The following is a 14,517-nucleotide window of genomic DNA, read 5'->3' as shown; positions in this document are numbered from 1 at the left end:
ATTGTGTATTCCGCAATCAGTTGATTCAGAAACCTTATTCGTCCAGAGCCGCAAAGGCCCAAAACCAGACGTCAGAAAGCCAGGTCATAGGCTGCTATACAGGGACTAAATGTCTCACTACACAGCGTCGATGAAAAAGGCTACAGAACATCATTAGGACGAATATTAGAGCGACTGAGAACAACGCCGAAACAGTTTTCCATTTTTACAAAAGAAGTACAACTAGTAACCTCGGAGGACCAGGGCCATTTTGGTTCCAGAGGCGCCTGTCCGCCTTGGCTAAGGAGGTGCACCTGGCCCCATTCTGTCGAGGACCTCTACGAAAAAAATGTACCGTTTTGCATCCTTGAGGGTCTTTAGAGCCAATGCGGGGACCTCGGATCTCCAAGGGTTCAATGACTTCTAACACCCGCACTGGCTTTGTAACTGATCCTACGGTCTTTGCCATCATACGTCAAATCCCGTCGATCTTTCCGCTCACGCGGGAGGTGTGCCCCATTCGTTAAATTTTACGTACATAAGATTAGATTTCGCTACCAAATCCTTTTAATGCTACCACATTAAATGTTTTTGTAGCATCAGCGCAGCTTTTGCAGCAGGGTGCTCAGGGAATCACACACCCTTTTTGGATGAGGCAATAGGTGGCCGTTAAATTTGCATAGGTGGTATAGAAGGTTGGTATTCAATTTAAATTCGGTTCACAAATTGTTGTGTTCTCTCGAAAACCGCTGCAACATGGTGCAATGATATAGATTCGGCCCGGTAGCATTGGAATTGCGTGTTTCCATGAGGATGCGCAGAGGCTGAGTTGCTGTTAACAGCTGCGACCATGGGAAATGGGCATAAGTAATCACGTCATCATCCAGCTTTCTGACTACCGGAGTGAGTGTCAGAAAATTGCTGCATTTGAGCAAAATGGCTGCTATGCATGCCTTGACAATTGAGACTCAAGTTATTTTTGTCCGTGCAGACAAGTGATTGTGATGTGCATGCCAATTGTGAAAACCATCTAGCATTGCTGTTGAAGCACTGGTATTGTAGTTACAACAATATCAAGGGAGGAAAACTGTCGTGTTGGGGTCTGTGTGTGAGCGAAACTATAGATGGTTGTGCTGAAAGATATGTAATGGATGCTGAACTAACCATATTCACATTTGTGTGTGGAAAATGCAAATCAGGTCCAATTTAGTGTACCTGAAAATTGCGGACATGGTCATAGCCATCTGACTTACAGTCCACCTTCAGTAGCTTGAATTTGAGGGTGGTTTGTGTTCCACATCACCAGTTTGCTTTCTACTCCATGTTTCCCATAAAATGTTGCTTCATGACCAGTACAGCCAACATCACATTTGGCTGTTGTAGCAGCTGAGCATGGTGAATTTTCTTAACACAGCCTGGATTTTGAAATATTGGACTGGCAAGCTAATTTGCATGCTTATTATTGGATGTACCTTTGTTGGTTTACTATGGCTTTGTAATGTGAGTGTGGCATTGTGTCACCTGCTACTAAGATGCATACTTATGTGCATTGACTTTTAAAACTGTCACGTTGTTGGAATTGAATTCTATGACAGGTTATCAGTTTGAATTAGCATAATGCTACTTTGGGGAGCTACTTTACAAGCGAAACACTCATACAAGACACTACCATTGGTTATTTCACATGCTGTCACAGACAATTCATATGATTTAAATGTGTTTTAGTGTTTTTTGCATCCTAGTAGTCTGGTCATCAAATTCATTTTGGATGTGAACAAGAGCTTTATTCTCAGCTTGGGTGATTGGACACCTCAGTTGAGTGAATTTGGTGACACAAATTATTAAAATGGTATTTCATGTACCACATGATTAAAAGTAAGCAGCAGAAAATGTATTCTGGTTAAAAGCACTACTGCACACCACACCAAAAGCACCACTGTGCCACTGAACCAAACATCAAGGTACTGGGGCAGTGTTCTCCATTGGCCAGATACCTACCTGGACCTGAGCTGCTACTTTTGATATTGAAAGTGCCTACATCAAGTACAAGTGACAATCCTCCTAGCTGTAGGAACTGCACTTATCTATGTCATAGGCTGCAACTTTAGATGGTGTTCCACAATGGGGAATGCTACCTTGGTGTGAGAGGTTATTGCTAAAATCTACCTGTCAAAAGGCTTGGACTAAATTGTAAAAGAATTAAGATATTAATATTGTTTCATCTCTGGAATCTTCATCGTGTATATGCAACACAAAGAAAGTGCAAAATCTTGGTCACATTTTATGCTATGATTAATTTTTTTTCTTCAAAATATCATTGTCACAAGGGTGTGAGGTCTGAGTTTGGGCACTCCATACATATTTATTTTACCAGTTTGAGCATCTGTGGCAGTGAGCATGATAGAACATTTTTTTTTGCAGCATCAGGACATGCCATCTTAGGCCTGGTATAGTAACAACTACATGCCTACCATGTGTATTTGTGGAGCTGACATGTAGCATTAGTATACCTGGTCTTTTATGCTGCTGTGTTTGTGAAAATACAGCATGGGTCCAGGGCAGAAGAGTTTATAAATAACTTAGAAATGAGAACAATTTTGCTATGCACTACTTAAAGGAGTGGTACAGCAGACACACAATTCATTCCACATCCATTCTTCACTGCCTATGATGCCATTTTGTTAAAATACTTTTTTCCTGAATGTGTCATGTAGTGCTGAAGTGCATGTAACCATAAAACTTCTGTTGTTTTTGGGCATGCCAACAGTGTAGGCAAATATGCACCCATGTTTTTTTTAGAAACTGCACTCAAAATCAAGGGTTGTCAAGGACTGTGTTTAAAGTTGCTGGCTCTTATTAACAATGAAAGTGATGCAACTATTATAAGCGATCAGATAGTCAGGGAGTTATGTTTCTTTTCAAAGATCTGCTGCGCATTATGGGCATTATATGGCTGTCCAGTTGAATGATCTGTAAGCTCTAGTTACTACTTATGTTGCAGATATGATATGGCATGGATAAGATGGTGATGATATGGTATGATGGGTAGGGTGATTAGCCCAGAATTGTGTGGGCTAATTCAAGGTTTGGAGTGATTTGACTGCCCCTCTTTTTAGCAAAACTTAGTAGGAAAATTACTTGTTTGCACATGATTTACATTGTTGGAAGAGTGTATGTAACATCATCTACTGCAAGTCAATGTAAAGTGGATTGTTCGCTCTATGACAGAAGGTTTGTTCTCTGCAAGGACATGTTCGGAGTATGATAATTGTGTTTGAGATGGCTTGATTACTTCAAGGCTGCATTGCCTTGGTTGCAATGCATAATATCGCCAAAGTATAGGGAACCGGCCTTTGCCATGTGAACAGCACTTAATTGAGGATATTGGACATTACCATGATAGGGACATAAATCCCTCTGTTGTAATCATATGGCCGTGGGCATTTGGACATAATGGGCCATCAATTATACAATATCCTAGAACTTGAATTGAATACCTTTTGGTCTAAAGGGCTCCACAGTCACACTAATAACTGGCTATCTATAGATGAGTATAGCCTGGTGAGGTCATACACATCTATACTATTTGTAGATGTGGATGAGCTGGGGAGGCTTAAGCCTGAAGTGTGTGTTTGATTTGTTGTTTGGCATGTGTTTATGCTAGCATTGCATCAAAAACGGATTTCTAGATTGGCATATATTCAATTTCTCATTTAAAGTCTTGTTTATGAAATAATATGTCATTATTTCATATGCTAAGAAGTGTGATAAAGTGCTTGTCAGTTCTTTGGTAGATTTGTTTCATCTGTACACCTTCAGGGCTTCTTGGTAGATTTGTTTCATTGTACATCTTCAGGGCTTTTTTTATAAAAAAAACACATTTTGTATTTTAAGAAGATAATTGTTGCATCCTGTATCATCCTGTATCATCCTGTAACTTGAGTAATTATGTAGATTGTGGCACTCTCCTTCAAAATTGGTTTGTCAGCTGGCTAATTGGTGGAATATATGATGACAGTGGATGAAAATAATTGCTATCAAGATGCACTGGCCCATTCCACAACAAACTGACAGGTGAAGAGGCCAAAATAACCTGTGCTTTTATATTTGGCTGGAAGTATCAGTAGGGCAATACCCTGATACCCTGATACCCTGAATTCAGCTATATCATTTTTTAGAAAGGTTTTAGCATTGGCTGAGGAGTTACAGCTTCAGACATTTCTAGGTCAACCAAGAAGGGTGACTTTGAGCATCCACAACTCAAATGAATTTATATATTTGTACAAAACCACATGCTGCTGAACTCACAATGATGCAGTGCATTTTTTGGTTATCTTCAAATTTGTGTTTACTAAAATCTCAAAACTGTGGCCTAGTGACCCTAATTGAGGTGATCTCTAAACATTTTGGCCATTCACAATACCGCTTTTGAAATGCAGAAATGTACAGCAATGACTTTTCTATTAAAATTAAGTTTGAAGAATCTTTTTCTCTGAAAGCTGTAATGTTTTGTTACATCGATTTCGCGATCCGTGCTCACCCGCTGTTAACACGGAATCTCACCACCATGTCATCACCAAGGATTGGACCGACCTCGTCGCTAGCCTCTGACTTGTCTGAGATGATAGAACTTAAAAAATCCATGACTCCCTACGACGTCCTGTCCTCAGAACCGTCAGCGGTGCTCTGTACTCCCGTCTGGTGACGCCGCCGCGCTCCGTGCCCACAGTGCCGCCGCTGGTGGTGCTCCAGTGAGCCACCCGGCCCGCCGCCATGGCGGCCGCCACCCTCCAGCGGGTGATGCATCGCAAGACGGAGTCGGGCCGCACCTTCAACGTGGCCGTGGTCGGCCTGTCCGGCTCCGAGCGCGACAAGGGCAGCGTGGGCGTCGGCAAGTCGTGCCTCTGCAACCGGTTCGTGCGCACGTCGGCGGACGACTACTACACGGAGCACATCTCGGTGCTGAGTCAGGTGAGGCCCTCGGAGCGTCGGTTGACATTCTCTGAGCGTCGGGGTGAGGTTCTCAGAGCGTCGCGGTGGGCCTCCTGAGCGTCGGGGTGAGGTCCTCTGAGCGTCGGGGTGAGGCCCTCTGAGCATCGGGGTGAGGCTCTCTGAGCGTCGGGTGGGGCCCTCTTGAGCGTCGGGGTTGGGTCCTCTGAGCGTGGGGGTGAGACTCTTTGAGCGCCGCCAACCGGCCGGCCGCGGCGCTGAGGCGGTAGGCTTCCCTCGGTGGCCGAAGTGTGGGTGCGGCGTGTGGGCAGCTGCGAGGGGCAGTGCGTGTGAAGTGCGGTGAGGTGTGAAGTGCGGTCAGCGGACGGTGTGGCCCCCTTTCAGACGGACTTCAGCGGCCGGGTGGTCAACAATGAACACTTCATGTACTGGGGAGACGTGGCCAAGATCTCCGAGGAAGGCATCACCTTCCAGTTCCAGGTGGTGGAGCAGACGGAGTTCATCGATGATGCCTCCTTCCAGCCGTTTAAAGGTGAGCCTCGGCTTGTGTGACTTCTGCTGAGCAGACAACGTCTCACGTTGGTCCACCATTGTTCTGTCATTGGTTTTCATCTCTGTCGTCATCTGGAGATATCAGCATCGCGGTTTGCCCGCCTCGCAGTATCTCGTCATCTTTTTCTTGTCCTGTACTTTCCCCTATTGGGCTGTATACCGAGATATAATGGGAGGATAAGGACTACCGAACCATTACTTGCGATATCTGTCAGAAACCAGAGCGTACATCGATCTTGTGCCGAACGTGAGTCAGTGCAGGCAAATTGCTGTGTGCTAGGATATGTCACTGATATAAGAATTCGAACCGTTGGTGGTTTCGTGTAACGTCAATGCCGGGGGAGATGTGATCGGGCGCTGCTCAGGCGGTGCTCAGATGTTCAACACAAGCCGCCGGTCATACATATCGGAACAGAACGTGTATGGCGCGCGTCAGGACGTCGGCGTGTGCTCAACCACGTCTCGCACCACTTCTAGCCATGAAGTGGTGCTCCCCGCCCTATGTCCGCCCACTGTTCATGCCTGTGGTGGTCAGCACCCAGCGTGCGCGGCTGGCGCGACATGACGCGCGTGATCGCCGCCTTCATGCATGGGTCGCTGGGTCACCTGCGGCTGAGCGGGACGCAGCAGGGTCGGGGCATGTGAGCTATCCGTCACCGGCCGCTCCTGGCTCGTCCCGCCGTTATGCCGCCCCCCACCCCCGCCTCCGCAGCGGCCCCCCTTCGGCCGCCGCCTCCGCTCTGACCTCCTCCGCGCGGGTCGGTCGGTCCGTCGCCGTCGGCTCCGCCGTGGAATCAGCCGACACAGTGGGACGCCCAGCTGGCGGTGCTGGACGGGAGGTGGTGAGACGTTCGGGGTGGCAGCGGGAGACGTTCGGGGTGGCGGCGGGGGGGGGGGGGGGGGTGAGATGTTCGGGGTGGCAGCGGGGAGACGTTCGGGGTGGCAGCGGGGGGACGTTCTTGATCACAGTGAGAGGGTCGGCGGCACGTCATGGCTTTCCTCAAAACACCTTTTTGCGACAAGCAACTGCGATGACGTACTGAGACTCGCCGCCCTTCATTTCTGGCATTCGAAGTAGGGTATGAAATGGTCTCGTTGTGTTTGTGTTCGCTTCTCGTTTTTCGCAGTTTTGTTTCCCGGCCAGAGTCACGGCGCCTCCACCGTCGACCATTTGGGATCCAGGTTTCGTTGCTCTGGGTTTCTCGATACTGCCAATCATTTGAAGTAGAACGGATGAAAGGGTTTCCATCCAATTCAGGCCACGGGAATAACGGCGGATTTACGGGCGACTCTTTTGAAAATAATGTTTGTGACCTCGTTGACCACTTGGTTATCCTGTTGTAATGCAGCGCAGAAGTCATCGCTGGCTCCTGTTTAAGTTTCCTTTATTGTTAGGCATTACACTTAATCTTAAGCATCTGAAGGATTGATCTTAACATAACAATAATGCTGACAATACTACGGACCATGCGACATTTTTTTTTTAAAAAAGCTTCGCGCCATTTCCTTCTCTTTCATGTTCCAGCGCTGTTCGACCAGCTGGTCGGTGGGGAAATTGTTACCACCCTTGGGATCTAATAAAACACCCTTCGAGCCAATGGCTTAAGCTACTTCAAAGTTTCAGCGTTCTCAAATATGCAATAGGCTGTCTTGTGTCCAAAATGTGGTTGATCGTGCCTGCTAGGCCACATCAAAATGACATCACAAACACTTCCCAGATCCCGAATCTGGAGGTCATTAGTTTTTTGTTGTTGTGTTGTTTAATACCTTGCTGTCGTTTAACGACAATGGGTTCATATGCGCACAATGACGTCATTCGAAGTGAAGCCAGGCCACCCTAATCTTATGCGAGAGCCGTCATTGGTGAAAATTGCCCATCTATTTTGGTGATGTAGTGCCGAAATAAGGGCAAAAGGGTATTTGCGTGGTATTTGAAAGCTCTGTCTATGCATGCAGAATATACGCGTTCCTGAACGATGTAGTATGGCGGGTTATTCCTGGTCAGTTTGGTAGTAAGATATGTACCCGATTCGCGGCTGATTTTGTTTCAAGGTACGTTGTTTTGTTTGTGACCTGAATGTCTCTTTCCTGTACGTTCTTGTCCCATACACAATGCGTGCTTGACCATGTTTGGGGCCATCATGAGTCAGTTTGGGTGGATTGCTTCTTTGCAGATTTGTGGAAACGTTCGACGCATTTTTTCCACACTGTTGGAGGGCAACGCTTGGGATACAATGTAGCTATGGGATACGTGTATTGTCATGGTACTTGCTAGATCATATGTGAACCCATGTAAGATCATCCTTGACCTCCATAAAAAGAAGATTGATCTGTTTTGTAGTCCCGAGGTCATTCTACACCATAAGCATATCCTTTGACACCTGTTGTCCGGTTTTGCATACCTTGTCTGAGCGCAACGTTCTTACATGAGCAACAATAAGGGAATGGAATTTCAAAACGCTGCTTATGTCTGACCTGGTAATGTTTCAGCCACTAGGCCTACATCTCATGACATGGAATGGTCAAAACAATCTATGGAATGGTTTTACTTGTCCCTGACATTTCACTCCACTAACCAAGATCACTACTCCCATTGAAGTTAACGGATGTATATCCGACCATCGTAACAATACATGCTCTTGGGCACTGAAGCATGTATCTTACAAATAAGAAGTTGCCCAGGATATGCGAGAATATGGGAATGTGACCTGTCCTGCAACGCCGTCCGTGACCTTGAGGATACCGAGCAGTGTTTTGTAAACCAAATTTTTTGTTTTTTATTTCATCGAGCCATCGAACCACATCTTTTCCACGACCTGACCTGATTGATCCTGATTGATTGATCTGATTGATCTGATCTGATTGATCCGACCTGATTGATCCTGACTCGGAAGAACCAAAGGCGAGCATGTCGAAACATGCAAAAGTGTAACATTTTGATATACAACTCTACTGTGTTGAGGCCGTGGGCTCTTTATAGGACCTGACGAAGGCGGCGAACTGGTTGCGGTTGCTCGTGTTGTAGTATTCTAAACCACTCTAATAAATTTTGCAACGTGAAAATTAACAGCTGTGCACGTGTAGAAAACAAAGCATCCAAAATACGACAAATGTGATTATCAAATGCGGTATTCGTTTTGGGTTTGTTGCTCAAGAAATTCTTGCTTCTTGTCCATGTACAATATCTCTGAGTTAATCACTTTGATGTAAAATTACCACGTGCATTTGTAAAGCTGTCGTTGAGCGCTGCGCCGTGCTCGTCCGTGACGCAGGAGTGTAAGCGCGACATGACCGTTCGCGAGTCCGTGACCTCTACCTGACTCGGCTCGGGCACTTCCTCCAGCTGGGAAGATGGATCCGTACATCAAGCGCTGTGCCAACACGCGACTGTGCTCCGCCGAAAAGCTAATGTACATATGCAAAAACCAGCTCGGCATCGAGAAGGAATATGAACAGAAAGTTCTACCGGAGGGCAGGTGAGGTTTGCGCTGGCGCAACGTTGTTGCTTGTAAGATGGAGACTGCCTTGTGCAATAGTGTTTTCGTGCCTCTTCATGTATTGCAGACTGCACTGCCAATCAATTTTGGCGATTATATGGCGTTCGTAATATGTTGTGCTGTTAGTGACAAGTATGAATTGGTGTTGGAGGTTGTCATGCCGTTCTGTCTTTGGTGCAATGACCTGTTTGCTGTGTTTGTCATGTGCCGTGGTACGTTGATATAACTATTGATTTATTCTGTTGTTTCACTAATTATCGGACATTTCCCCTTTTACTGTAATTCCCGCAGACCTGTAGAGGAAAGTTAGTGCTACGCTTCATGCATTTTATATCCATGATAGATATCCATGATAGATTGGTGCTCGTAACACCATCGCGCCAAGTCTAATCGCACCAAAAAATAAATCAACGGCATGTCTCATGCTGGAACTTAGTGATTTTATTCCTACCGATGTAACGGTACGGACGATTTTAAAATGAGGCTCATGTACACAGAGCAGACGTGTTGACACAAAATGTCGATACGTCTAACCAGCGTTCCAAAGTTAAAATTGTACGATATACATGGATCCATTCTGGGAAAGGTTGACACTACTGGATGTTTGTCCTCTTTCAAGCCTGTTAATGAAATTCCAGCACGCGTCGTGCGAGTCGTTCATGTCAGCTGTCAATGACATGCCAGATCCACAAAATATCTCAACGTTTGTTAAGCAATTTGCGGAAGCCTGCTGAAAACCAATACCTGTTTTGTTTGAATTGGAAGGAGCGAGATGATGGCAGAAATGGACGCCATTACGTTTTATCGTGCGAAAACATGAGCTATTGGTTTTCACGATGGGCTGTCTCCTGATATCAGTTGTGTTTATTGTGAACATTCTTTTAGAAAGTTAGGTAGTTTAATTTTTTGCCTGGAGATACGCGATGTTCCATAACATATATTGCGGATCAAAATCAGGATACGTGGAAATGTTCTGCGAGCACCGCAGCACGTTTTTTAAGCACCGTGCTAATTTGTTGAAAGCTGAGCAGAGCACGTGCTACGCGTTTGCTAAAATCTTGACCTGTGACGATCGCAATGGCTGACCGGGAGGCTCACCCCGAACGCGTTCCCATAGTTCATTTGCTACCCAGTGTCAGTTCCATCCGATTTTTTTTAACCCTGGCTCCGCCCGACGTCCGCGTGCTGTAGGGGATCGGTTGAGATGTTTCCCCTGAGAGCCTTACCGTTACCCCCCCCCCCCCCCCCCGGTAAGATGTACTGCGAGGGCACGGCACCCAGCTGGACCACCTCATGTGGGGCTAGCTCTCTGTCAGGATCACCGGGTAGGAACATTTCACTCAGCTTGGGTTTTCACCCAGGCCCGTCGAGGTTGGCTTTTCCTTCCCTCAGAGAAACCGGGATAGATATTTTATTTTGTCGATCCCATTTGTGGTTACTAGCCCCCCCTTCTTTTTTCTTCCGTCATGTCTATTTGGGGGGTGGGCTTTCCCCTTCTGTCGGGTCCTCGGGTGTGGGTATTCGTGAGCGATCAGGTCCACCTGGGTGACTGTTTCCCTCTGTCAGGTCTACGTTGGGTGGGCTTCTCAGTCACGTCTGACGGGGATAGATGTTTTCTCACTTTATTTCCATTTAGGGTGGGTGTTTCCCTCAGTCAGGTCCGCGCGAAGAATGCCCCCCCCCCCCCGCCTTCGTAAAGACCTGAAGCTGCCACTTCCGTCTCCTGGAAGCTGAACCGGACATTTACTGAGACCCCTCTGCGACCAGGATGGACCAGGCCGCACTGGTCGACGACCCCAACCCGTGACTGCCGCCCGCCGGTGGCCGCGGCCGGCAGGCGCCTGACCGTTGCGTGCCCGTGTGCGCCGTCAGGTTCCTGGTGGACGGCTTCCTGTGCGTGTTCGACGTGAGCGAGGTGTCCGGCCGGCCTCTGTCGCGCCAGGTGGAGCTCACCGTCCAGGTACGGCCGGTCGGCGGCAGGCTCACCGGCGACGGCGGTGGCGGCGGCCATCGACCGGCCGCTCGGGCCCGGCTCCCCCGGCGCCGGCGGCGGCGGCTCGCTGTACAGGGCGCTGTTCGCGCCGCTCTGCGTGTTAGGGCTGGGCGATAGCCGCACAGGCTGTCGCGGACCCACGCGCGTTAGCAACGCGTGGTGCTAGCAGTCTTACGAGAATCTCGAATTCATTCGTATGATACGTACAAACAATTCAAGAGCCTTGTGGCATTCACAGCGTTTAGCGTACCGCCTTTCGTCAGTCGACAACAGCCTCGACTACAGTTACGTGGAAGAACCCCCAATAGTCCCTGCCGGGTGCGCTGTCACTCGCCATTGGCGTCCCAGGCCGCGACGGCTACCGTGGCGGTTAACGAGCCGGCGCTGGCCGTTTCAGATCCTGAACAGCCTGGTGCGCACCAAGAAGCCCGTCGTGCTGGTCACCACCAAGAACGACGAGGCCAAGGAGTCGCACCTGCGCGAGGCCGAGCGGCTGGCCAGCCGCAAGGAGTTCAAGGGCAACATCCCGCTGGTGGAGACGTCCGCTCACCACAGCGTCAACGTCGACCTGGCGTTTGTGACGCTGGCGCAGCTGATCGACCGTAGCCGCGGCCGCATCCGCATCGTGCCGTACCCGGAGGCGGCGCGCCAGCGCCGGGACGAGGCCGACCTCGTCTCGGACGCCTTCCAGTCGCTGGTGCGCGTACACGTGACCGACTGCCGCGCCACCTGGGCGTCGACCGTGCAGCGGCTGCGCGGCGCGCCCGCCTTCCACGAGTTCGTCGGCCTGCAGGGCCAGGAGGCGGCGCACCGGCTCTTTCGGCGCCACGTCAAGCGGCTGCGCGACGAGCACGTGTCGCGCCGCGTGCAGCGCTACCTGGCGGCGCTGCCGGACGTGTTCCGCGAGCTGTTCCCCGACCAGCGCGCGCTGCTCAGCTGCGGCTGGGCCGAGGTGCAGCAGAGTCTGCGCCAGCACCCGGACTTCGAGCGGCACTTTGTGGCGGCGCCCGAGGACCTGGCCTGGCTGGACCTCGACGTGGACGAGCTCTCCGACCCCCGCATTCCATTCGAGGTGCTGGCCAGCAGCGAGGCCGAGACGGCCTTCAAGAACTATCTCAACGCCATCCAGCAGGAGACGCGCCAGCAGGAGTGAGTACAGGGGTGCCTATTCGGGGTGGCGAATAGGGGAGGCGATTTTTTGTATGTGGGGAGAGACATCGGCCATGGCAAACACGCATGTGCCGCTTGCGATGACGTTACTACGTTGCAGGGAGATGAGGCTTGGTTGCGGTTACCATCCCCGCGATAACAATGATGATCCCGCCACTATTCTCCCAGCATTGGTTCTGTAATGCACCCATCTCGCTGTCGTGGCTGGTGACGCCTTCGGCAATATCGCGTGCGGCTGTGCCCTCCAAACCCAGTCGCCCACGCCTTCCGATCGCTCGAATGTCGCTGGGGGTGAGATATACACTTCGGAGTGGCGCGAGCCGTGTCCTCCGGTGCCACCAGCCGGCCGGCCGCCGACTGGGGGTCAAGCGCGCGGAACAGCCGCGGGTTGTCGCTCTAGTCCGCAGCTCTGAGGTTGTCTTTCCACCGTCGCGCCTGGCGCCTCGGTCATGACATGAGTACGGTGTCCGGGTCCGCGTCCGGCCGCGGGTGCCGGCCCGATCTGTCCGTCAGAGGCCAGAGCACGTCCGGCCGTCACGCTGCCGAGGCCGGCGGCGTCGTCGGCCTCAGTCGGCAGCAATCGTCGGCGGCCGGTCTGCGAGCCGGCGCGCGCCTCTGAGCGCCGGCTCGCGGCGCCGCGTTGGTCGCGTTCGGGCGGCGGTCGCGGCGCGCCGGGCCGTCGGCGCCCCCCCCCCCCCCCCCGCCCGCGCCGCCGTCGGCCGGTCGTGAATCGCCGGCGCTGTCGGGCCGTGACCTGGCGGCCGGGCCGCCGCGCCGGCTTCCATTGAATTTCCGGCGGCGATCTATCGGCGCCGAGCGTGCTATCGACCTGGGGCCGCACCGACGGCGGACCCGGACCCGGTGTCGGTCCGAGACCCGGACCCCGGAGACCCCGCCGACCTGCGCCGGGCGGCGGTCCAGGGCGGAGGCCGAGGACCGGGCGGTGCGGACCGCTGACCCGGGCCCGGTGTCGGTCCGAGACCCGGACCCCGGAGACCCCGCCGACCTGCGCCGGGCGGCGGTCCAAGACGGAGGCCGAGGACCGGGGGTTACGGGTCGCTGACCCGGGCCGGAGATCGGCCAGTGACCTGGCGTCAGGGGTCAGGAGCTGGTCATGTGATGGTTGCGGTCCCGCGGTCCTCCGAGGCCCCTCGGCCTTATGTGGAGCGGCCAAGGCCGGGGCTGCACGGTCGAGGCCGCGCCTGGAGGGGCTGGCTGCGTGCCAATGGTCGTTCTCGAACAGCACGATGCTGGTCATATTAAATGCTAATGGACCTGTCACGTGAGTGATGGATCCTGTGCACGTGGATATCGGCCTTATGTTTTGTCATATATTATAGTCTGTTGGTCGTTGGCTTTCCTATCCGGTTCGCCGCTAGCTATATCAGGCACTCTTGGGGCTGATGAACTTAACATGTGCAGCTGATCCATCTCCAAGCGTTTTTTTGCAGCGGTGATGAGATGTCTTTCGTGGTTCCAGATATTTTTAGACGATCCGCGGAGTAGACGGTCAGAAAGGATGCGACCCGTGGAGCTGATGACATGCTAGGTGTCACATTTCATCTTGTTCTCTTTTAGGTCTCCATCATCAGCAACATGGAGTAGGGCAGGAACATTGCTTTGTTTCGCATGTTTCCTCTATACTAAGTGCAATGTGATTTCGGCCCCAAGCGTAACGCTGGGATGAGTGAAACATGGCAGATGAAATTAATAACAGCTAGCAGTGCGCTGGCTTTACCGGACATGAGACAACGAAAACCGCATTTGCTTGTTAGTTGTGTTTTTGTTTGGCAATGTTTTGTGGCGCTGTAAGGTGGGGGTTGCATGTGTTGCATAGCCGGGACCAGCGGCGCCTTTGTGCCAGAGTCCGTGCATTGTCCATTCGTGGGGCGGAGCGCGGGCGTATCGATCCCTGTGGCCGTCCGCTGCCGGCGGCTCGGTCGGCCGACCTTCGTGGCACCCGCCCACCGACCGTCCGGCTCCCGGTCCGGACCGTCCCGCTCCGGTGACGTACCGTCCCGGATCTGATGGCGGACCGTCCAGCTCCCGATCCGGACCGCTCAGGTCCGGTGACGGCCCGTCCCGAGTCTGATGACGGACCGTCCAACTCCCGGTCCGGACCGTTCGGCTCTGGTGACGGACCGTCCCGCTCTGGTGACGGGCCGTCCTGGTCTGTTGACGGACCGTCCCGCTCTGGTGACGGGCCGTCCCGGTCTGGTGACGGACCGTCCTGGTCTAGTGACGGACCGTCCCGCTCTGGTGACGGGCCGTCCTGGTCTGGTGACGGACCGTCCCGCTCTGGTGACAGGCCGTCCCGGTCTGGTGACGGACCGTCCCGGGTCTGGTGACGGATCGTCTCGCTCTGGTGACGGATCG

The 14,517-nt window shown here is 51.7% G+C and overlaps 1 protein-coding gene across 1 annotated transcript in view; it reads left to right on the top strand.

Moving 5' to 3' along the window:
* Window positions 1–692: 692 nt before the first annotated feature.
* Window positions 693–14,517, top strand: part of LOC119092427 (rho GTPase-activating protein 190-like) — a 36,770-nt gene continuing 22,945 nt past the window's right edge. Inside the window, 6 exon segments of the mRNA XM_037215389.1 lie at window positions 693–882; window positions 4,709–4,950; window positions 5,314–5,461; window positions 8,825–8,957; window positions 10,851–10,938; window positions 11,369–12,120. Coding sequence (XP_037071284.1) covers window positions 4,753–4,950; window positions 5,314–5,461; window positions 8,825–8,957; window positions 10,851–10,938; window positions 11,369–12,120 — 1,319 coding nt within the window. The 5' untranslated portion in view covers window positions 693–882; window positions 4,709–4,752.

The sequence above is a fragment of the Pollicipes pollicipes genome, unplaced genomic scaffold, assembly GCF_011947565.3.
Source record: "Pollicipes pollicipes isolate AB1234 unplaced genomic scaffold, Ppol_2.1 Scaffold_3447;HRSCAF=4054_pilon_pilon_pilon, whole genome shotgun sequence".
Taxonomy (NCBI): domain Eukaryota; kingdom Metazoa; phylum Arthropoda; class Thecostraca; order Pollicipedomorpha; family Pollicipedidae; genus Pollicipes; species Pollicipes pollicipes.
The sequence above is the reverse complement of the archived record's forward strand: the minus strand, read 5'-3'. Positions and strand labels throughout refer to the sequence as shown.